The 22,294-nt window shown below is 38.7% G+C and overlaps 2 protein-coding genes across 3 annotated transcripts; both read right to left on the reverse strand.

The window, feature by feature from the left end:
• Positions 1 to 2,656: 2,656 nt before the first annotated feature.
• On the reverse strand, positions 2,657 to 22,279 carry TXNDC12 (thioredoxin domain containing 12). 2 transcript variants are annotated; one of them, XM_079155052.1, is made up of 7 exons: positions 22,043 to 22,279; positions 13,997 to 14,057; positions 8,607 to 8,659; positions 7,498 to 7,571; positions 6,132 to 6,201; positions 5,451 to 5,534; positions 2,657 to 2,853 (listed from the first exon to the last, which is right to left on the reverse strand). In XM_079155052.1, exons 1-7 carry the CDS (start codon positions 22,137 to 22,139, stop codon positions 2,801 to 2,803), a joined length of 492 nt encoding a protein of 163 aa, XP_079011178.1. In that variant the 5' UTR covers positions 22,140 to 22,279; the 3' UTR covers positions 2,657 to 2,800. The 2 variants fall into 2 exon arrangements, with proteins under 2 accessions (XP_079011178.1, XP_079011177.1); XM_079155051.1 differs by having other exon boundaries at positions 2,657 to 3,486.
• KTI12 (KTI12 chromatin associated homolog) lies at positions 10,757 to 13,973 on the reverse strand. Its single transcript, XM_079154947.1, has one exon. It carries the CDS (start codon positions 12,371 to 12,373, stop codon positions 11,318 to 11,320), a length of 1,056 nt encoding a protein of 351 aa, XP_079011073.1. The 5' UTR covers positions 12,374 to 13,973; the 3' UTR covers positions 10,757 to 11,317.
• Positions 22,280 to 22,294: the final 15 nt, after the last annotated feature.

Consider the following 22,294-nt stretch of genomic DNA (forward strand, 5'->3'; position numbering starts at 1 on the left):
ACAAATAGGTAACTGGTCAGAGAATAGATTTCTAAATTCAGATTTCAGAAGAGTTTGAATGACAAAGTGAAACCAATTGAATGGAGGGGTAAGATACAGCTGGTCATTGAGATTGAGGAAGTCAAATAAATGAGAGGCCAAGATGTTAGATGTTTCCCTTATGATGTTTCTTGTGGCAAGTAATGGGGACCCAAGCTTCAGTTGGCTTAAACATAAGAGAATGCACTAGATCACAGATCTGGAACTCCAAAACAAAGGGGGATTTGAAGTTGACTCCAACTGTTTCACTGATGTTTTCTCAGTATTCGCCCCCTCCATGTGTTGTCATCATCCTCAGTTGGATAGGAAGTCAAAAATCTTTCCTATGAGACTTCTCAGAATTTCTAAAATATTTATTTGAATTATGAATCAATCCAGGTTGTGCATTACCTAAACATTTAATCATAAGCTCCTTTTCTGGAGATATTCTTGGGCCACAGTATAGACAGTCTAGGCAAGGAATTGAGTGTACTACTCCCTGAAGATGTCAAAATCCACAAATTTTAAGTTCCTTATATAAAATGGCTTATTATTTGCATATAAGGTAGGCACATCCTCCTGGGACCTGTAGGTATGGTAGTTGTATATTGTCAATGATAAAAAGTAACAGACATAAGACTGCAAAAAAACTGGTTAATGACTTAAAGGCAATAAAGTCTTAACCTTGAGGTTATTTTCACTTTGGGAAAGAGAAATCATTTGCATGTTATTAGCTTTTGCTTTTTTCTTTGAAAATTTTTTGGTTGTTGATACACCTTTATTTATTTATATGTGGTGCTGAGAATCAAACCCAGTGCCTCACCCATGCTAGGCAAGCACTCTACCACTGAGCCACAACCACAGCCTTGCATGTTATTAGTTTCCTACAAGTTAACATCTAACTCTAGAGAGTTGTAAAGTGTCTAGATTCTAATTAACAGTAAATATTTAATAAAATTGTTATATTATTTTGAAAAGTCTGATAACCCTTTAGGCAGAATTGTCACAACAATGCACTAAAATGACATTAAAAGTTTTGAATAGCCAGGCATGATGGTGCACTCCTGTAAATCCACTGGCTCCAGAGGCTGAGGCAGGAGTATCGCAAGTTCAAAGCCAGCCTCAACAAAAGCAAGGTGCTAAGCAACTCAGTGAGATTCTGTCTCTAAATAAAGTACATAATGGGGCTGGGGATGTGACTTGGTAGTTGAGTGCCCCTGAAGTCAATCCCCGGTACCCCTGCCACCCCCCAAAAAAGTTTTGATCGAATTTTCTTAGCATTTGTTATTACTTTTAGAAATACAAGTTCTGAGAAATAATGTTCACTTAAGTACATTCATGGAGATGGGAGGAGTTTCATTATTGCAATGACATAAAATTCTTTGAACTCTTTTATGCCAAAAAAATCGATGGTCTAATATTAAAAAATATATCCTTTGGTAATTAAATTTGGTCCTCTTTCAACAACATTGTAAGCAAAGATAAAGCATCCAATTTGCAAGAAAATGTGTTACTTGTTCAATAGAAGCATTCCTTTCTCAATTTCTGGCAAGTATACCACAAAGACTTACTAAATGTTTATTAACTACCATCTCAGACTTTTTTACTTGCCTTATAAGTAACTTGCATAACCCAAATTCCTCAGAAGGCACCAAGAATATCTTTGTAGACATAATAGGCTTTGATAAAATGCATTTACCTTTTTGCTTTAAGCATATTTTAATCAAATATTTGGCTTTCAATCAATTTATCAGGCAGTCATATATTATCTAAGTAGCCAACCTACTCTACACTGTTTTATCAATTTAAATCAGACTTTATCTAAGAAAGATTTGATTTTGGGGAGTTAGAATAAGCAAGTTTTTTTTTTTTTTTTTTTTTTTTTTTAAGTATTTATTTGTTTACTTTGTAGTACTGGGAATTGAACCAAGGTCTTGCATGTGCAAGCACTCTACCACTAAACTACATCCCCAGCCTTGAATATTTTAAAATTAAATGTATGAATTGTACATGATAAAATGTTCACGTTTAAAGTTCAATGAGTTTGGACAGTGTGTACACCTGTGTAGCCATTTCATCCCCACAGAAATTTCCTCCAAGCCTTTGCAGTCAATCCCTTCTCAGGCTTACTCCCCCAAGTGACCACCAATGTGCTTTCTTACAGATGGTGTTTTGCCTCTTTTATAACTTCATGTAAATGTACCTTTTTTCTTCATTTCTTGGGTACCAGGGATTGAACCCAGTGGTGCTTAACCTCATCTCCAGCCCTGTTTTTGTCTTGAGACAGGATCTTGCTAAGTTGCTTAGGGCCTTACTAAGTTGCCAAGGCTAGCTTTAAACTTATAACCCTCCTGCCTCAGCCTCCCAAGTCACTGACCTTTGTTTTTACTTGTCTTTTATTTTTGTTTGTAGCAAGACTCATGCCAAAAAAAAAAGTGTAAGAGAAGAGCACTGGCATTTGGACATGGGTGGTGAAAGGGCAGGAGTCCTAGGTTAGGACTGGTAAAGCTGGCCCTCAAGGTTAGTTTACTTCCTGAAGTGATTTCCCTTCCTCCCTCCCTCCATCCTCCAATAACAAAAAGGCCACCACAGAACATTTCCTTTTAAAGTTTTATTGAAGTTTAACAAACAATTAATATTTTATTTTATTTTTTTTTTGGTGGGGGGGATTAACCCCAGTACAAAAATACCATTGATGACTCGACAAAAATGGCTCCACCTAGGGCTTGAGGGTTTGAGTTTCTCCAACAGTAACAAGGGAAAGCATGCTTCCAGTTGGGGCTCAATCCAAGCACATAGCCATTCCTGCACACGCATGCGTGCTAACAGGGAAGCCTGAGCAGGAAAAGAGGAAGGAGGATGCAGGGATTCAGGAAGAAGCCCAGGATTATTCTCAAGAGAAAAAGACAAAAAACAGGCTGGTCTCCTTGACAGGGGATAGAATTACTGATTTACATTTAGGATGTACTCTTTTCTTAAAAATTGCTATTCTGGCCATTTTAACATTGCAGAAAAGATGCTACTAGTCTCCTTTCACCACCTAGGTGAGAAAAGCAGGAGGAAATGGGAAAAGACTCAAATACTGAAGTGTGAGGTATTAACCTCCAAGTGGCTCAAGTTCTGTGTCAGGTTTCATCCTTTACATTCAAAGACATATGGACATTTAGGTGATAGGGAGCAAAAGGAAGTCTGCCACACTCTGCTGGATCCACAAACATCAGACCACCTTCTTTTAACATCTCTTCCACAGTAAGAGAGCTCCTTCCAGTGTAGGAAGAAGCAAGGTTTCCCAGTCACTTTAACTGTTCTGAGCAGTTCCTCAATATTCCCTTCTCTGCTGCTTTCCTTCCAGAACACTATCTTTGATGAAGGAAGGGATACATCTGTGTTACAATTCATCTTCAAAATGTTTCTCTCTGAAGGCATCACCTGTCAGTCTTTCCTGAGCTTCCTTCATCCCCTGAACAACTGTGAAATAAAGGGGGGAAAATATGAAGCACAACTTAATATCTGATGTTTGACAACAAATGTAGATTCTTAAATGTTTTTGGAGAAATATAAGAATGCAAGGTCTACACGTATGAGGCCCTGGGTCCGATCCTCAGCACCACATAAAAATAAATAAATTACATAAAGGCATTGTGTCCATCTATTAAAAAAAAATCTAGTTCTGGATTTTAGTCCCAGCATATTGCATATCACTCATTCTTTGAATTTGTTTCCTTGTTTATAAAATTATATAATCCCACTTATTTCCCACATATTTTAAAAAGTAAAAGAGAGAATGGATGATAGAAGTGCTTCATAAATTACGAAGTCCTACAAAAATGTTAGTAGTTACTCTGGCTTACCCTCTAGGATTAGAGTTGATTTCCTCTATGTTCACTTGATACCAAGTAGAGAAGAGAACACCTTCCTACCATCCCCATTGTCTTTGGATGACTGTTGCATTTATTTCATTCCCTGTAGAGGTTACAGGTTATACTGATGATTGTGTATGGGTGCATGTGTGTGTGTGTGTGTGTGTGTGTGTGTGTGTGTGTGTGTGCATACATGCATCCTGAGGGAATGGTCTACACTGAAAGTCATTTCCATTATTGACTATACAAGAAAGAAGCCAAGTATTCAGGCAAAATAAAAGAGAAACCTAGAAGGAAGGCCTTAGGCAGACAGGAGATGAAATTTCTTGTATATCTCAGGGGCTCCCTCTTATGGATTTAATAGTTGTCAAGAAGGACAACTATTTCAATATAGGCCCATGAGTGGTGGTTCTATAACAGCACCACTACACAGCACAGGCTGGGAGCTAGATTGAGCCAGAATCTATAAATCTTGGAAAGCACAACCATTAGCTCCTAATGTAGTGTTATTTTCCTTTTGTTTTGCCTAGGTCTTTAGTTAAGCCAGGTTTGAATGTTCCAGTTTCATGTCAGGGAAGAGTCCTGTGTTCACATTTGGACTATGCCAGTGTGGAGATGGGAGTGGTAACTTGTATAAATTCTAAAGGGAAAGCAAATCTCAAAGGACAAGAGTTTAGAACCTAAAGCTCAGCTGCCACTCTCTGTGTGGAAAATCTCCTAATACCAATCTCTAAAGATCTTCATTTGGCTGAAGAAAATGCCATTCTCCTTAACCAGGGAAGGCGATGAATGACATTATCTCTTCCCCTTTCCTGTTCTGAGAATAAGAGTTTCAAGGACTCAAAGTTATTCTCCACCTGGCAATTTGACAATAGGGGATACGTGGCAACTTGGTAAACCATTCTTTTTTAGAACAGGGGGACTGGGGAGGAAAATAGTAACAATACATGGCACGAAATCCAACCCTTTCCCCTAGGATGATTGTGCACCAGAATGAGATCAAGAAAGACTAACTGAGATGATTTCAGCCTTTCTTCGCCTCTTTGTATTGATGCCACTCTGCCTGGAACATGCTTTTTCCATTCTTCTGCTGTGTCTCATTCTTCAGGACTCAATCCACTCACAATCTGTAGCAAACCATCCAGACTTTCCATGTTGGGCTACATTCCCCTCACACCTCATTTCCATAGTTTGAAATGTCTTCCTCATGTCTCCAAAGACAATTCTTATATTTATAGGTCCAGTTAAAGTTTAATATCTATGACACCACTTATTCAGCTAACAGTTTGTATTCCCCCTCCTCTGAATTCTTACAGAAAGAACAGTATTAGTACAGTGGAAAAAAGTAAGTTCCTGTGGGTTAGCTACTGCTTCCACTGGATTCTAAGTAGCTAGGGAAGGGTTCATCTTATCTTTCTCCTGTATCCTATAAAGGATCTAGTCAAAAGCTAGTCATGCAGGAGTTGCTTGGCTAACAGGATGGGGATTAAGTTCCTATCACAGACCTTGCCTATGGTTCATCCTAGTTAAGTCTAGCAGCAATCCTCCCCAGTTTCTCAAACAGAACTGTACCTTGCTCAGCATTGATGTAGAAATATTTGTAGCTGGGGTTTCCATTCTCATTGATGATTTCAGGATGCACCCTGCCACTAGGATCTATTGTAGAAAAAAGGGCACAGGGTTTACAATAATTATAATATATAATACACTATGCCCTCCAGGAAATAAGATCTGCCCATGTTTGCCCAATATCCCCCCACCCTATCCCTAGCATTTCATGCTGTAACCACAATGAATTCCTTGCAACTCCTCAAACAATACCTCCCACCCAATCCCATGCCTTGGCACTTGCAATTCCATCTTTCTAGCATGTTTTTTTTTTTTTTTTTTCTGCTTGATAATGATGGGGCCAACATTTTTATTTGTATCCCCCATAGAATCCAGTCAAATGTTGAGCAAAGATTAGATGGTCATTAACTATCTCCTATAAAACTGTGGAAAGACATTTGCTTGGTTGTACTATTCTGTTGCCTCAGATGCACCATAGGGTCAGGAGTGGAAATTGTGGCTTATCTTTGTCCCTGCAGTGTCATGTCCCTGCAGGTCTGGTTTTTAGAACTCCCCTACTCTCTTAAAACTGGTTTTTATTTCTTTTTGGACATTCCAGTATAGTTTCACAAGGTGGATTCAGTGTCTTGCACCATTTCTCTACCTACATCATGAATCTTCAGATTAAGTATTTTTTTGCCTTACCTAAGAAAAGAATTCGTGGAATATAACCCCCATCAGGGCTGAAATCTTCATCCTTGGGTTCCTCTTCATCCTATTAAGGGTAAGTGTAAACCTTACATTAGATCATGTCCTTCTTCTCCTCAAGGGCCTTCGGATTTCCCTCTTGCTCAGGAGTACAAGGCCCTAAATGATGTGCCCCTAGAGCACTTCTCAAATTTCATGTTCCGCCCTGTTCAGACCTCTTCAGCCCCATTAACCTGCTTTTTGTTGCTATCATTCAACAAACCAGATACACTCCTAATTCAGGCTTTTGGACTTGCTCTTTTCCTATGCCTGAACACACTTCCTCTGTCATCAGAGGCTCACTTCTATTTCTGCTTCCGATTTTTGCTCAAATGTTGCCTTTTCTTCTATTTGCCATCTTCTCCTTTATTTTTTTTTTATAAATATTTTTTAGTTGTAGATGGACACAATACCTTAATTTATTTATTTGGTGCTGAGGACTGAACCCAGTGCCTCACATGTGCTAGTCAAGTGCTCTACCACTGAGCTACACCCCCAGTCCCTCTCCTTTATTTTAAGCCATAGCATTTACCATAGGCTGACATATTCTAGTTGTCTTTCTCCCCACACTATGTTGTAACTGCTTTGTTCAGATAAAATGTGCATCTGGGACATCCATTAACTATATAAGCAACTCCTCTGCTATCTCAACCTTACTATTAATGTGTTCAGAAGATTCTTGCTTAATCAGTATCTTTACATAAACTTTTGGATGGAATTATCATCACAGAGTATACAAGTAATTTCACATTTGGAGAGCATGACCTAAAAGGGAACACAGCCAAGTCACAGTACCTATTTTTATCATTCACTAGGTTCTATGATTTTGACCAAACTGCATACCTCCTTGAGGTCTTAGATGTTCTTTTTGTAAAACAGGAATAATACCAATGGCCTAAAAATTTCTTCCAAGTCTAAGATATTCTATGACTCAGTATTCCAAGCCCTTAAGTCTATATGAAGTACATAAAAGATGTGTCATGAGGAAATAGGAAGACTGTACAGAAAAGTCCAACACTAAGCAGGTGCTCAAATGAGTAACCCTTTACAAGGTGTTGTAACCCTCCATGCATGGTTATATCTTTAGTCTAAGTATAAAATTCAGTCATCTTATTCAAGCTCTCCTTTCCTACTTCCTCCCCAAATTAGATCCTGGATGCCTTTTTAACACATCTGATGTAAGCCTTAGTATGAAAAGTCAAGAGAAAAACAAATATAAAATAACCAACTCTATTCAATATGATTTATACTCTTGTTGATATTAAATTCAAAACAATAAAGTCTTAAAATCACAGCACAAAAGGAGAAATTCTTTAAGGCTTACCTCAAGATTTACCATAACAAAATTATGGGAAAGTTCAGAAATTTCAGTAGATTCTGCAAATTTGGGCTTTAAAGCTAGAAGAGAAAAAAAGATTTTGGAGTAGAAGAAACATCATATGCAAACCCCAGTGAGCCTAAGCATCACTTATTCTCTTTGGTAGTTCAGGCATGTGTTAAACTGATTCATATAAATGAAACTTTTTCTTCTTCTTCTTTTTTTTTTCCCCAAAACCAGAACTGGGACACCTAGACGCTGGTGCTACTTCTGCCACTAATTTGCGTAGCTGTGACCTTGAGTCACTTACTTCATTTCTCTGAAGCTTTTATCTCATTAATAGAGTAAGGATAATGGTATACAAATGGTGGGGGAAAACACTACTCTGTGCTTTTATGATTACAGTTTAACAACCTCTATTAAAGAGTAATAGAGTAACAACACTCCACCACTAAATATGTTTGTGTACATATATTATACAATTATTTACACTAATTTTACACTCCTTTTCCAACTAGTATTTTAATAAGTGTAGGTTACCAAATGAAAAATAAAAACTGATTGGGAAAACAGCAGGGTAGTACAGCAGAAAGAATACATGCCATGAAGTCATTATAACCTTGGATTGATTTGAATCCCACCTCCTCTAGGACAACTTCCTCTAATATTTATTTTCCACAAGACATTTTAGCACTTAATTCCATTTTTTACATAACTGTTGCTGCAGGTTTTTTTTTTGTTTTTTTTTTTTTTGCAGTGCTGGTGCTGTACTCTACGACTGACCTATATCCCCAGTCCTTTTTATTTTCTGAAACAGAGTCTCACCAAGTTGCTGAGACTGACCTCAAAATTGCAATACTCCTTCAGCCTCCTTAGTAGCTACGATTCTGTAACACCATCCCGCACTTATATAACTGTACCTTAATCACCTCATCTCCCTAAAGGCCACTGCAGATATAACTGCAGCTTTCATGAAGGAAGGAAATCTACGTCATACATTTCTTTGGTGTTCATTAAAGTAATTACAGTGCTGTGCCAGAATCAGTGAAAATATTAAATGTTTACCTTTGACAACACATTTGAGATCTGATTTTAGATTTAGAACATTTACTTACCTTTGCAAGCTCCACACCAAGACTTATGGATAATCACCATCAAAGGCAATCCACTTAAAAACAACAAAGAAATTATAATTTAGTAATTGTACTTCCTCAAAGCTATTATAATAAAATAACCAGTTTATGGAGACAAAGATGTTCCTGTAGTATGATTTCAACTGAGAAAATCATAAGACAATTGAAATATTCAATAATAGTAGATTTTGATAGCAAAATTATTGATAAATTCTGATATTTCTATAAATTCTGCAGATTTGGACTTTAAAGCTAGATAGACTGGAATGGGAGAAAATGCCAAATTACAATATTTTAAAGGTTCTAGTATTTTTAAATTATTATGATATAATCATTGAAAATGTAAATGAAAAATTTTGTTGGCATGTTAAAAACTAGGATATAAAATTTCAATATGGTTTTAGTCAACTTTATAGAGAAGAGAGCCCAAAAGGAAATGTATTAAAACATAAGGTAGGGATAGAGTTGTGGTTCAGTGGTAGGTCACTTATCTAGCACATGTGAGGTACTAGGTTTGATTCTCAGCACCACATAAATATAAATAAATAAAATAAAGGTGAAGGGGCCGGGCGGCTCCAGTAGTAGAGTGCTTGCCTAGCATGTGTGAAGCACTGGGTCAATTCTCAGCACCATATATAAATAAATGATAAAATAAAGGTCCTTCAACATCTAAAAAAATACTAAAATTAATATTTTAATATTAAAATTAAAAGGTTAAAAACAAGCTATAGATGAGACTGAATTTTTTCTTACATTTATGTATTTTTAAATTTTCCTATAATTAAATATTTTTATAGTCAGTGATGAAAAAGTGTTTGCTTGTTTTTTTTAAATTTTTTAAATTTAAAATTTAAATTTTTTTTTTTAAATGAGCAACATAATCCACCTGAACCAGATTGGCTAAATGAAGCTCTTAAAAGCCTTCATTTCAAATACCAAATAGGAGGGCCCTATGTAGGCAGGCACTGGCTTTGTCCATCACACAATCCTGTTATCACCATACCACCATAATACTATATAAGGTAAAGTAGTTTTAACTGTACTTACCATATTGTACTACACCTCCATTACACTTGCTTCCTAAGATAAGGAACTATTGATAGCAAACACTTCTACAGCCATTTATTCATGCAAGTAAATATTATAAAAATACATAAATTAGCTCATTTAGTAAGTGATAAATGAATTACTCAACTACCTCGCCTTAAGCTTATTATAAACCTAGGACAGACTTATGCCTCCAGTACTTGTAAAGACTTATAAACCATATAAGAAGGGCAAGCTTAGGTAGGTAGAGGGATGTATGTGACCCTAATAGCCAAAGCATGCTAAACATTTACTAGATGACATTGTGCAATGTGCTTTACATGCATTATCTCATTTAAATCCTCAAAACAACTCTAGGGTATACTCTCAATGGTCTCATAATAGAAATGAGAAAAGTGAGACTCCCAAGGGATCAAAAATAGTTGAAAAATGAAAGATGGAAAAGGCCTTTATGGCTGCCTACTGCAAACCTCCATTTGACACACAAATCCTGTGCATCAGAAACACAAAGTGGCCCAGATTACTTGACAAGCAATAAATACACCATCAACCAAGGCAGCCCATCTATCAAACTTTTTAAAGCTCCATTCACTTTCAGAGCATGCATTTTAGAATGTCTTCCTCCCTCTTTTCTCCCTGGCACACTCTTCCCAAACTGCCCTTTTCTAGCAGCTAGTCAGTCTTTCCCTCTTCTGGGCTCCTAAAACATTTGTCACCACCCATCTGACCACCAATCTTTTTCTTCCCATTATCACCTTTCTATATTTCTCACAAATTTATCAAGGGCAAAGGCAATCTAATTAGTCTTTGAAAAACCACAGGTACAGTACTTACTTGTTCAAAGAAACCAACAAAAGCAAAAAAGGTTAATGTGATATGTACCTTAAAATACAGAATAAAGCACAACAGCCATTAAGGTGCCATAATTAGTCATTTTAGGGTAGCCAAACAATCTAGTCTTTCACTGAGCACTATCAAAATACAATTTCAGCCAAAGATAAAACAATGATACACGTGTATATAAAATATTACACTAAGTAACACGGAAAATATGAAGTCACATTAAATGAGATTCCAGCAGACTCTCTACTTTTAAAAGATTTTATTAGAGAAAATGACCCACTGGTTATGTCTTCCACTGTCACAAAATCAAAAATTCCCAAAGACCAAAAACAATGGGTTTATCAGTGAACCCAGGATAAAGAAGAGCAAAAATTAGGTAGAGAACTCAGAAAAGGTTTGTAGTAAGAAAGACTGGTCAGGGCAGAGTCCGGAATGGTGTCATCTTCAGATTCTGTTCACAACTGTTTTAAAACAATTCTTACCCATCCAGTCTCTTCACCCACTATTCAGATGGGGAAAATCAATGGTGTATGATATACCAAGTAGAATCCATCTAAGCAATCCCTGTCCATTTGGGCTCTCTCCTCTGGAGGAATTTGCCAGGCTCCTCCAGACTAGTTCCCTGTCCTCTCAAACTTATGCTATAAATTCAGAGCCTGGCAGAGGCGGCCAGTAAAATTTGAACAAATCAGTCAAATTCAGCAGCTCCAGTAATACATCAACACACTCTGTAGGCCTTCGGACTATTCTTCCCAGGGAAATAAAAGTGCAGTGGAAGCCTTGGATGCTCCCTACCGCTCTGATTAGTGCAAGCTCTGACCCAGATACTGAATAAACATATTGGCCAGTTGATGCAAGTTCTCATTGTTGGGATGCATTTTAGTGTAAGAAATGAACTGGCGACGGAGGCGACTCAATTCTGCCATGGTCAAGGGCCTAGTGAACCGTAGGTGCTCTGTGGTGCCTGGAAGCATTAGCAAGTCCCCAGGCACAGCACACTTCTGTGCTTCCATCAGTCCAGCCAACACCTGGCTTGTGACTTGATCCAACTGGTGTAGAAAGCTGCCGGAGGCAAGGGGCTGGGATTGTGTAGATTGATGTGGTGGGGGAGCCCGGTTCTCAAAAAGGGCAGCCCGGATCTCCGCCAGAGGTAATGTCTCTTCTAAGCCAACCACAGTAAACAAAGGCCGATCCCAACGGTTCCGAGAGTCAGGAGTCTCAAAGCGCAGTGTTAGAGCCTCCATTAGTTCGGGAGGGTAAAAGGCACTAGGCACATGCTTCACAGATTTCTCCGACTCTGGCATCACTACAGCTGAAGAATCTGATGCTCCGGCTTCTTCCGGCGCCAGTTCCCTAGGTACGTAGACCCGGGTTCTCCCATTTACTATAGAGACCGGTTCGATGACAGAATTGGTGCCTGCAGTCTCAGATTTCCTGTCCTCCTCGGCGCGCGGTTGCCAACTCACACGGACGTTCCAGCCCGGGTTCTCCTCCCTGCCAGTCACCTGAGGTCCTCGGCTCGCACCACCTGGCCTTACGCAATAAACCAGGCAAAGCGGCGTACGCGCTGCCCGTGCTAAGCAGTAGAGCTCGTAGCGGAAGCCTTTGATGTAGTTAAGCGAGTCCAGGATGACTACGTCGTGGCGACTCAAACGCCGTTCCACAGAGGCTCGCAGGGCCCCACGCAAAGCCTTCTCACGGGCAGAATCGCCATACACTGTCGGGTCCTCCGCGCCCAGCACCGAAGCGTCATCCACCACGTACACCGTGCGGCCCTCGGCCGCCAGTGCCCAGCGAAGCTCCTCCACACGGCGGCTCTTGCCGCTGTACGGCAGCCCGCAAAACACCACAAGTGGCATCCTAGCCGGGGGCAGCCATGTGCAAACGCGCCGCGTCACCTTCCGGGTTGTCCGCGTCTCCGGTTTAAACCGGAAGTACTCGCTGATTTGTATTTCCTGCTTCTATCCACTTGCAAGACCTTGTTTCTATAGAAACGGGATCGTTCCGCTTTCTCAGGAGATACAGACTAGAATGGCATCAGTTATTCTTGCCAAAAGTTACAGGCTTCTGGAAGATGTGATCTCCCTGGTTCGAAGACTGAGCCCATCCATTTATTTATTAATGAACATTAAATACCGCAAAGCTGTTAGCACTTATATTTAACATGAAGAAGGCAATTGATAAACACTTGCTCTCTTAACGCGTGCTCTTAACACCTACTGGCGCCCAATAAATGTTTATTCAATAACCATTTTAATTATACAACATCTCCATGGCTGGGGATTTAGAGATGAACATAAAACAGTTCCCCTGCAGATCAAGTGCCTGAATGGGAAGAATCAAGCACCTACACTCAAGAGTAATAAATGCTACAGTGCGTAGGTGTAGGTTGGGCTATAAAAGAACAGAAGAGAAAACTGCCCAGAGAAGTCATTAAAGACTTTAGGAACTGTCATTTAAATTTGAAGTTGAACAACTAATAGAAAATTTTCTCTTGAGCAGAGTTGACAAGTACTGGATGTCCAGTTAAATTTGAATTTAAGATAAAAACGTTTTAGTTATATAAGTATGTCCACAAATTGCATGTACATATTTTATATTATTATTGTCTAAAATTCAAACTTAATTGGGTATCCTTTGTTTTTATTTGCTTAATATGGCAACTGTACTACAGAAGGTTTGAGACTCAGAGCCAGGCAACTGTAGGATTTGTTCTGGGAGCAGGAACTACTATGTAGTTTAGTAGATGGAGACGTGGGTATCTCTGAAATTACGAGTGTGTATAATGTAGGAAACATATATTGGGGTGGAGCAGATCTTTGTATGGCTCCAGTACAGTGTAGGAGAGAATGCAAGTCTTGGCTTTGCCACCTACTAGTAGTTTAACTACTGGCAAGTTATTTCATTTTTCTGCATTTTAATTTCCTTTTCTATAAAATTATAAGTTATTTCACAGGTGTACCAACTCAGAGGTTGTAAAGATTAAATAGAAGAATGCCTATAAAACAGTGCTTAGTCTTTCTTCCCCTGCTCTGCCTTTTCTTCCTCATGATCTGAGTTGTGTGCACATAAACTAAACTCACTCGGAATATGAGACTACTTGAATCTAGTGGGCAGTATGGTATTCTGGTTGAGAGTGCAGGCCCTGAAGGAAGTGCCTGGGTCAGTATCAAGGCTCTGCTACTCACTAGCTGTGTGATCTTGGGTAAGTTACTTAATTGCTCTATTCCTCAGTTTTCTCATCTCTAAAAAGAAGGTAACAACAGTATCCCCTCATAGAGTTGTGAGAGTCAGGCAAGTTAATTCATGTAGTTTAATATCTGGTACACAGTAAGCACATAGTGTTAGCTAGTATTATTGTTATTATGAGGCAATAATTTAATTCTCACTGCCTTGGCATTGCCTTTCATCTGAAATTAATGCTACACTGATGGTTAGAGAGAGTCTTACCACCATAAATAACCAAAAGCCATGTTTTGTACCTGGCAGCTGCTTCTCTCTTCCCATCTTCTAGTGTTCTCCAGTGAATATGATCCCCAAAACCTGGAAGGAAAAAGCCTTATAAACATTCACACAAAGAACAAAGGGCACCAACCCAAAAAAGAAGTGTGTCATGTTCATAAGTACCCACAAAAAGGCTTTCCTCTATTAACAGCCTATGTTGAAGACCCAGCTTCCCTGCTAGAAATATGAGACCATGGATAGTCCCCTACCCCATGCCTCAGTTCTCATGTCTATAAAATGAAAATGATATCACCCAATCCATAGCTTTTAAGGAAATCAATGATATGAAATGCTTTGTAAACTATCACTGAGTATGCCAACAATACTATAAGAATGAATGAATGGATGAGAATTTTCCACACAGTAGACATAAAGCAGGTCATAACAAATTATAACTAGTTGAAGGTGACTAGTAATACAGCTTTAGAGTCAGACATGGGACTCCACTTCCCATTAAGTATGTGAATTTTTGTGAAGTAAGCTCTCCAAGTCTCAATTTCCATATCTTAAAAATCAAGTGTTGATGTAAGGATTAAATGAGTTAATGCATTTTAAGTGATTGTTGTTAGTATTCCCCCAGTTTAGCAGAAGTGATCTTTTTGAATCACATCATTGATGGATAAGAAGACTTTCATAGGCTTTACAATGCCCTAAAGATAAAGCTCCAAGGCTGGAAGCAGAAATTACAAAGGCTTTGAGGATATGGCACCTGCCCACCTCTCCAGCCACATTCCAAACTTTTCCTAAAACCCCATACACAGTATTTTCACTTCTTTAAATGCAGCATGTATGCTGGGGATGTGGTTCAGTGGTAGAGCAATTGCCTAGCATGCTCAAAGCTCTGGGTTTGACTCCCCAGCACCACAAAATAAACAAACACAAATAAATAAATAAATGCAGCAGGTACTCTCTCCCTTCCACTATTTCATAATCACTTTACCTCTGCCTTTCCTCCCACCCTCCTCTCATTTGTAATAAGAGGGCAATTCTTATAAATCTCCCCTGACTCCCAAACCAGCCTATTCTTTCCCATTGCAGCACTTCCCAGAGTGAATTGTAAATATTTATATATCCATCTCCCTCACTCCAAAGGGAGCTCCCTGAGTGCTGGGACCATATCTGTCCCATTCCCCTGTTTTCCTAACTTTTAACAGTACACATGACTGTGCTCCCTAAAGTAGTTATTGAATAAACAAATCTAATTTAGGCCACATCACATGAAAGACTTAATATCCAGAAAATGTTAGTGAGCATAATAATGCTGTTATTTATTAACCAGTTTATCTGTGACTAGCATACTACATGTGCTAACTCACTTAAATTTGGCTTTAACAATAACCCACTTTACTTCCCTACATTTCAGTTTTCTCATCGTTAAAATAGGCATAAGGGCTTGGGAACTTTGCTCAGTGTTAGAGCACTAGGCTGTGTGAGGTCCTGGGTTTGATCCCTCAGCACTGGAAAAAAAAAAAAAAAAAAGCATAATAATTCTGTCTCATAAGATTATTACCAAATATTAAATAAGAAATATAAAAATCTTAACGCAGTGTTGAACATATTGTAAACAATCAGAAGGTAGTAGCTTTTGCTATTCTTTACAACTGAGACTTCTGAGGCTCAGAGAAGTCACATCAGCAGTATCAGGTCACATTGCTACTAAGTAGCCAATCTGCGATTTAACCTTTAATCTTTTGCCTTTTCAGCTACAACATCTGTCTTCCAGACTGTTCTTTCCCAGAAATAAATTAAAAATCTAATTTTTATCAGTGCTACCTCAGGGGAATAAAAATCCACCCAGATTATCACATGGAGGCAGTATCCAAATTAAACATCATCACTTTTCATTCCCAACAGAATGGGCTGCTGGTCAAAAGAAAATGTGTCACTTGCCTAGGGCCCAAAGTTTGATCCTGAAGAGCAAATGACTGAGTGAAATTGGGAGGATGCCCAGGAGAACTGGAGGTGCCTAATGTGATCACCATCATTCTACCCACAGTCCCTAAACTAAGACAACTGAATCCAGCTTTGGCATAGTGCCCAGCTAAACAACCTGAAGGAATATTCTCCTACAAAACAATGAAATTGTACATAAAACAGGCTTTCGGAATGAACTCATTGTAATAATGGAAATCCCTCCACAAACACAAACTAAACTAAAAATCAGATGAGGAAAAGTGAACAACCAGCAAATGTTAAGGCTGTCCTGAAAGTAAACAATCATTATGATGTGGCAAATGGAGTACCTAAGACTCCTATATTAACCCAATCTTTAAAAAAAAAAAAAAAAAAATGGCTAGAACAATTTCCATCAGTAGTAGTCTCTAGATGAATCTAGTAGTCTCTAGATGAATCAAATGCCAAACCTTTCTGGAGGGAAGTATTCCCCCCTTTAGCCTCTAGGACAGTCAACATTTGATTAAAAAAAAAAAAAAAAAAAATGGGCTCACAATCATAGATCACTAAAGATGTAAGAAAACATGTCATCACAAGTAAGAGTAGAAGTAAGAGTTAGACCCTAAAGACTTCAGCTATCAGAATTATCAGCCACAAAAACCAAAAATAGGAACATATGAAATATTTACAGAAATAACACATGGAATCACAGAAAATAGGCATGCAACTCACACAAAAAAAATAGACAAATCTGTGACGATACCAAATAGAACTTGTAGAAATAAAAAATATAATTGCTGAGATACAAATGAATGGATATCTAATGATAAAAAGCCATGAGCAGTCAAGTCACATAAAGACATGGAGGAATCTTAAATGTGTATTGCTGAATGAAAAAATCCAATTTGAAAAGGCTACATACTGTATAATTCCATCTTTTACATTCTGTAAAAGTCAAAACTATGAAGATAACAAAAAGATCAGGGTTGTCAGAGGTTCATGGGGGCGGGGAGAATAAATGAATAGGTGGTGCATAGAGTATTTTTTTTTTATCTTTTTTTTGCATAGAGTATTTTTAAGTGATTTTAAACTATTCTATGTGATACTGTAATGTCAGATACATGTTATTATGGCCTGAATTACACACCCCAAAAAATAATTTGCATGTTTATGTCCTGACCTCCAGTACTTTAGAATATGGCTGTGTTCAAAGATACAGTTTTTAAAAGTTGATTAAGTTAAAATGAGATCATTAGGATGGGATCCAGCTCTAATTCTTATAAGAAGAGATTAGGACACAGATGTACACTGGAGGAAGACCATGTGAAGACACAGAGAAGACAGTCATCTGCAAGAAGAAATCAGCCCTATTGACACCTTGACCTTGGACTTCTAGTCTCCAGAACTCTAATAAAATAAATTTCTGTTGTTTATACCACCCAGTTTGTAGCATTTGTTTTGGCAGCCCTGGTACACAATACATATACATTTGTCAAAATCCACAAAACAGCCAGGCATGATGGTGTACACCCTAATCCCACAGACTCAGGAGGCTAACACAAAAGTATTACAAGTTCAAGGCTAGTCTCTGTAATTTAGAGAGACCTTGTCTCAAAAAATAAAGAGGTGTAGATGTAGCTCAGGGGTATATGGCACCCCTAGGTTGAATTCCTAGTATGGCAACAAAACAAAACCCACAGAACATACAATACTAAGACTGGACCCTAATGTAAACTGGGGATTTTAGTTAATAATAATGATCAATATTGGCTCATCAGTTGTAATAAATATACCACATTAAAATATTAACAGGGAAAGTAGGGGAGGAAGAGGAGAAAGGACATATATGGGTATTTTCTGCAGATGTAAAACTGCTTCAAAAATAAAGTCTATCAAATTTTCAAAAATATAACGGATAGAGTAAAACAGCAAATTAGAGACAAGTGGAGAGATATATCAGAAGTTATCCAGGATGCAGCACAGAGCCATGGAGATAGACAATGTTAAGGACAGGCCAAGAGATACACAGAAGATTGATTTAAGTCTAGCATACACAATTATTTAAATGGTGGTGAAACTGTAGAATGACAAAAACACTGAGTGAGGAGATAATAAAAACAGAGTGCCAGGCACGGTGGCGCATGCCTGTAATCCCAGCAACTCGAGGTTGAGGCAGGAGGATCATAAGTTTGAGGCCAGACTCAGCATCTTATGAGATTCTGTCTCAAAATAAAAAATAAAAAGCACCCCTGGGTTCAAACTCCAGTATCTAAATAAACAAACAACAGAGAAATTACATATGTCCTACAAAAGATCAATAATTACACTGTCACACTGACAGGAACAATGGAAATCAAAAGATAGCAGAGTATCACCTTTGAAATGCTGAAAGAAAATAACTAAACCTAGAATTATATACCCAGAAAAACTATCTTTCAAGAATAAGGACAAAACAGACATGTTTAGATATACTGAGAGGTTTCCCCCACATACCATCAGGTATTCACCACTCGTTATTATTTCAATAAGTATTTATTCAGCAGGATCATATAATAGTCAAGAGCATGGACTCTGGACATTGACTCCCTGGGTTTGGATCTTACCTTTGCTGCTTACTAATTATGTGACTTTGGGAAAGTCAGGTAATTTTCCCATACAACCCTATGAAGTAGTCTCATTAATCCCATTTTACAGATGAGAAAACTGTGATCAAAGTTTAAATAACTTTTCTAAAGTCATAAAACTAGTGAATGTCAGAGCTGGGCAGAAGGGTACAGACTTTGTTTTTAAGCATTACACAATACTATTTATCTGTTAAAAAAGAAGATAAGGTCAACAAGGCAAGGGAAGGAGTAGACAGTGGAGGGTCTTGCAGGTCACTGCAAAAACTGACTTTTTAACAGATGGTGGTGAACATCTCTAATTCCAGCTCCGCAGGAGGCTAAGGCAGGAGGTTTGCAAATTCAAGTGTAGCTTCGGCAATCTAGGGAGACCCGGTCTCACAATAAAATAAAAGAGGCTGGGGATATAGTTCAGAGGTAGAGCACATGCCTAGCATGTGCAAAGCCCTGGGTTCAATTCCTAGTACAGGAAAGAAGGGAAAGAAGGCAAGCAGGCAGTCAGGCAGGCTTTTACTGAGCTGTTGGAAGGTTCTGAGCAGTTATAACATGATGTAATTTGTGTTTTATGGATTTCTTGGGCTTCTATGCCGAAAACAGACAGCAAAAGGGTATTACGGGTTGAACTGTATCCCTTTTCCCCTAAAGATATGTTGCAGTCCTAACACCTAATACCTCAGACTGTGACCTTATTTGGAGACAGAATCATTACAGTGGTAATCAAATTTAAATGAGGTTATTAGGGAAGGCCTGAACCCAGTATAACTAATATCCTTATAAAAGGCGGCAATTTGGACAGACATGCATACAGAGAGAATACATGGCCATCTCCAAGAAAAAGAGAGAAGCCTGGAAAAGATCCTTCCCTCACAGTCCTCAGAAGGAACAGTCCTGCTAGTAGAAATATCATATTGGATTCTTGGATATATTTTGAAAGCAGTCAACAAGATTTTGCTGTGAATACAGAGTGTAAGAGCAAAGACATGTTAAAAGCTGAGAGAAATGATACAATAAAGAAAGGAAATTAATAACACAGGACAGTAGGAGTCACTGGTAAAATGTTATTAAGTAGGTAAGACAAAATCTAGTACTCAAATAAAGGGATTAGCCCTTGCTAGGAGTACGGATGATTTATCAAGTAACAGGTGGGTAAAAGTAGTGGCGAAAATTTGTGAAAGCCTCTTAGGATTCCCTTTATGTTCTATTAAATGGGAATATGGTCACCAACTGAGGATAAGCATTGTGGGAAAGTACTGGTGATCTTTGGAAAGAGTCAGAGCTACTGAAACATGTGGGAAGAAATCTCACTTATCAAAATTTTCAGGAACTACTGCCTCAGGTAGCATTTTGGGGAGAAGGAGGAAGAGTGGGGTATAATCTATGTTCCAAGAATCCACATATAATAAATACATAAAACAAAATTTGAAATATTATTAATTGCTTTCAGGAATAAACATTCTTCGAGGGAGGAAATAATGCCAGTTAATATTTACTCAATACTTTTTAAGTGTGTGACACAATATTAAGTGTTTTGTTTTTTTCATTGAATCCTCAAAACCCACCCCCGCTGTCCTGAGTTGTCCTACATTGTGCTGCTGCAGTTACCTGGTATTTTCCTTCTCAGAGTACATATATGTTGTCATGTAACTGCCTACTTACTTGTTTTTAAAAGGACAGGGACACAACAATCATGTTTACCATTCATTTCTCTTGCAACAAATATTCTTGATCATGAACAAGACAGAAATGGTCCTGGTTTACTGTAGCAGATAATATTTACCAATGATAACTACAATAAAATCTCCCATCTCACATGTTCCATTTACAAATGTAACTTCAATATACCCCACATTTCAGGTATAGGTGTTAATATTCCTTCCTCTTGAACCTGCTCCCACAGAGTATGGTAGAAATGATGCCAAGTGACATGTAAGGCTAGATCATAAAAATGCCATGCATTTCAACCTTACTCTCTTATGATACTCACTCTTGCGATTCAGCTGCCATAATGTGAGGAAGCCTATACTAGTCCATGTAGAAAGATCACAGAGAGAAATAACCAGCTCATCTGAGGCACCTGACATCATGGAAGAGAGAGAAACTTTCCCCTACTGTGCCACATTCAAATTCCTGACCCACAGACATGACAACTGGTTTGTATCAGAACATGTTAAAATTTGGAGCTAAATCCACCTCCTAACACTATGCTCTTCTGTCTCCCTCAGAACTTAAAATTTCATTCTAAATAAACTGTAACCTATTTTACAATGGAATGAAAAACATTCTGTAAATACTACCAGTGTATTTAAAACATTCTCGTCTATTGGAATTCACTGTGCAGCCTTCATCACAGAAATGGAAACCTCAGAAAACCCTTCCCTGATCTTCCTAACTCAGTTAATGCCTCCCTCATCCTCCCTTTGTACTACTTCCTACTCTCTCACAATTTCATTTGCCCAGCTGAATTTGTCTTATTAATTTGTCAATGAATCTACACTACTTTCTTTCTCTTACTTGAATATAAGCAGGAACCTTATCTGTCTGAATACATCCCTAGTGCCTGTGACAGTGCCAGAAATATGGTAGATGATCAAAAATTATGTACTGAAGGAAGGAATGGTTGCATTCAGTCCACTTAAAGTCCACACAATTATTTTACCCATGAAGGAATGTAAAAGATAAGGATAACACAATAAAAAAATATTCCAGCAGAATCATTCCATATAGTCAGGTCAGTACAAAAAAAATGGAAGGAGGGGTGGGATCCAAGTACAACAAACCCACTTAGAAAAGCAGAAATCCTGAGTTCAGTGGATCCAACGTTCAACCAAGGAAGAACTGGTGAGGAGGTGTTCAAACTGAGAATGAAGATGTAGGTAATGGGATGGAGTACGGATACTAATCTCCATTCATAACTACTGATCATTCCCTCCTCAAAAAAAAAAAAAAAAAAAAAAAAAAGTTTTAGACACACACTGGCTGAACCGCACCAAAGACAACTGTTGGTGGTCCTCTAACAGCAGAACTTCTATTCCTCATCTGGCCCTTTTCTTTGCATCTCCCTGGGGACAGGTGCTGTCTCCCAGGGCAAGGAGGCAGTAACTAGCTCTTCAAGGAAGAGTAAGGAATCTTCAGATTCAAGGCTAGAGTAGGTTCCAAAGGACACTATTTCTTTCGGGAAGGAATGTGACCATTCCGGAGGACCTACCAAGTGCCCAGCACTATGCTGGGTTCTTAAACATGCTTTTTTTAATTTACAGGCTATTTCATCCCCCAACCCAAAAATTAATTGAGAGACCTAAAGTACAACTTCCCCATCTTATCTTTCCCGAACCCACTACTCCCTACCCCAAGAAATCTTCAAACTCCCTAGGTGCGGTTGCGGAAGATAAAAGAGAAATCTGGCGTGGCCTAAGAAAGAAAACCGGAGGAGAACGATGTTAGGACGAGGGGAGGGTCCTATTCGGCTGGGCCCCAGAATCGGTAAAGAGTAAGATAAGAACGCGGTCTGACCCTTTCCAAGCCCAATGTGTCCATCAGAAGTGGTGACCAGAAGCAGGAAACTGAAGCCCAGCAAACAGGTGGCCCCGAGACGAGGCCACATCTCCATGGTGCTAGGTGCGCGGGACCGCCCGGCTGACCCCACACAGGGAAAGAGGTCCGCTTCGCTTCCCAAACGCGGCTAAACCCAGACCCACGATTTCCCAGATTTTTTTTTCCCCCAAACTCTGAAGGAAGTGATGTTAGACGGATGTGGGTGGTGCC

This window comes from Sciurus vulgaris, assembly GCF_902686455.1.
Source record: "Sciurus vulgaris genome assembly, chromosome: 1".
NCBI classification, from domain to species: domain Eukaryota; kingdom Metazoa; phylum Chordata; class Mammalia; order Rodentia; family Sciuridae; genus Sciurus; species Sciurus vulgaris.

Coding starts and splice junctions, on each gene's coding strand:
- TXNDC12 (XM_079155051.1), bottom strand. CDS start 22,139: ATGGAGATGTGGCCTCGTCTCGGGGCCACCTGTTTGCTGGGCTTCAGT. Junction 8,660..13,996: donor AAGAGAGAAGCAGCTGCCAG/GTACAAAACATG, acceptor GTTGTTTTTAAG/TGGATTGCCTTTGATGGTGA. Junction 6,202..7,497: donor TTGTTATGGTAAATCTTGAG/GTAAGCCTTAAA, acceptor TACCCTTAATAG/GATGAAGAGGAACCCAAGGA.
- KTI12 (XM_079154947.1), bottom strand. CDS start 12,373: ATGCCACTTGTGGTGTTTTGCGGGCTGCCGTACAGCGGCAAGAGCCGC.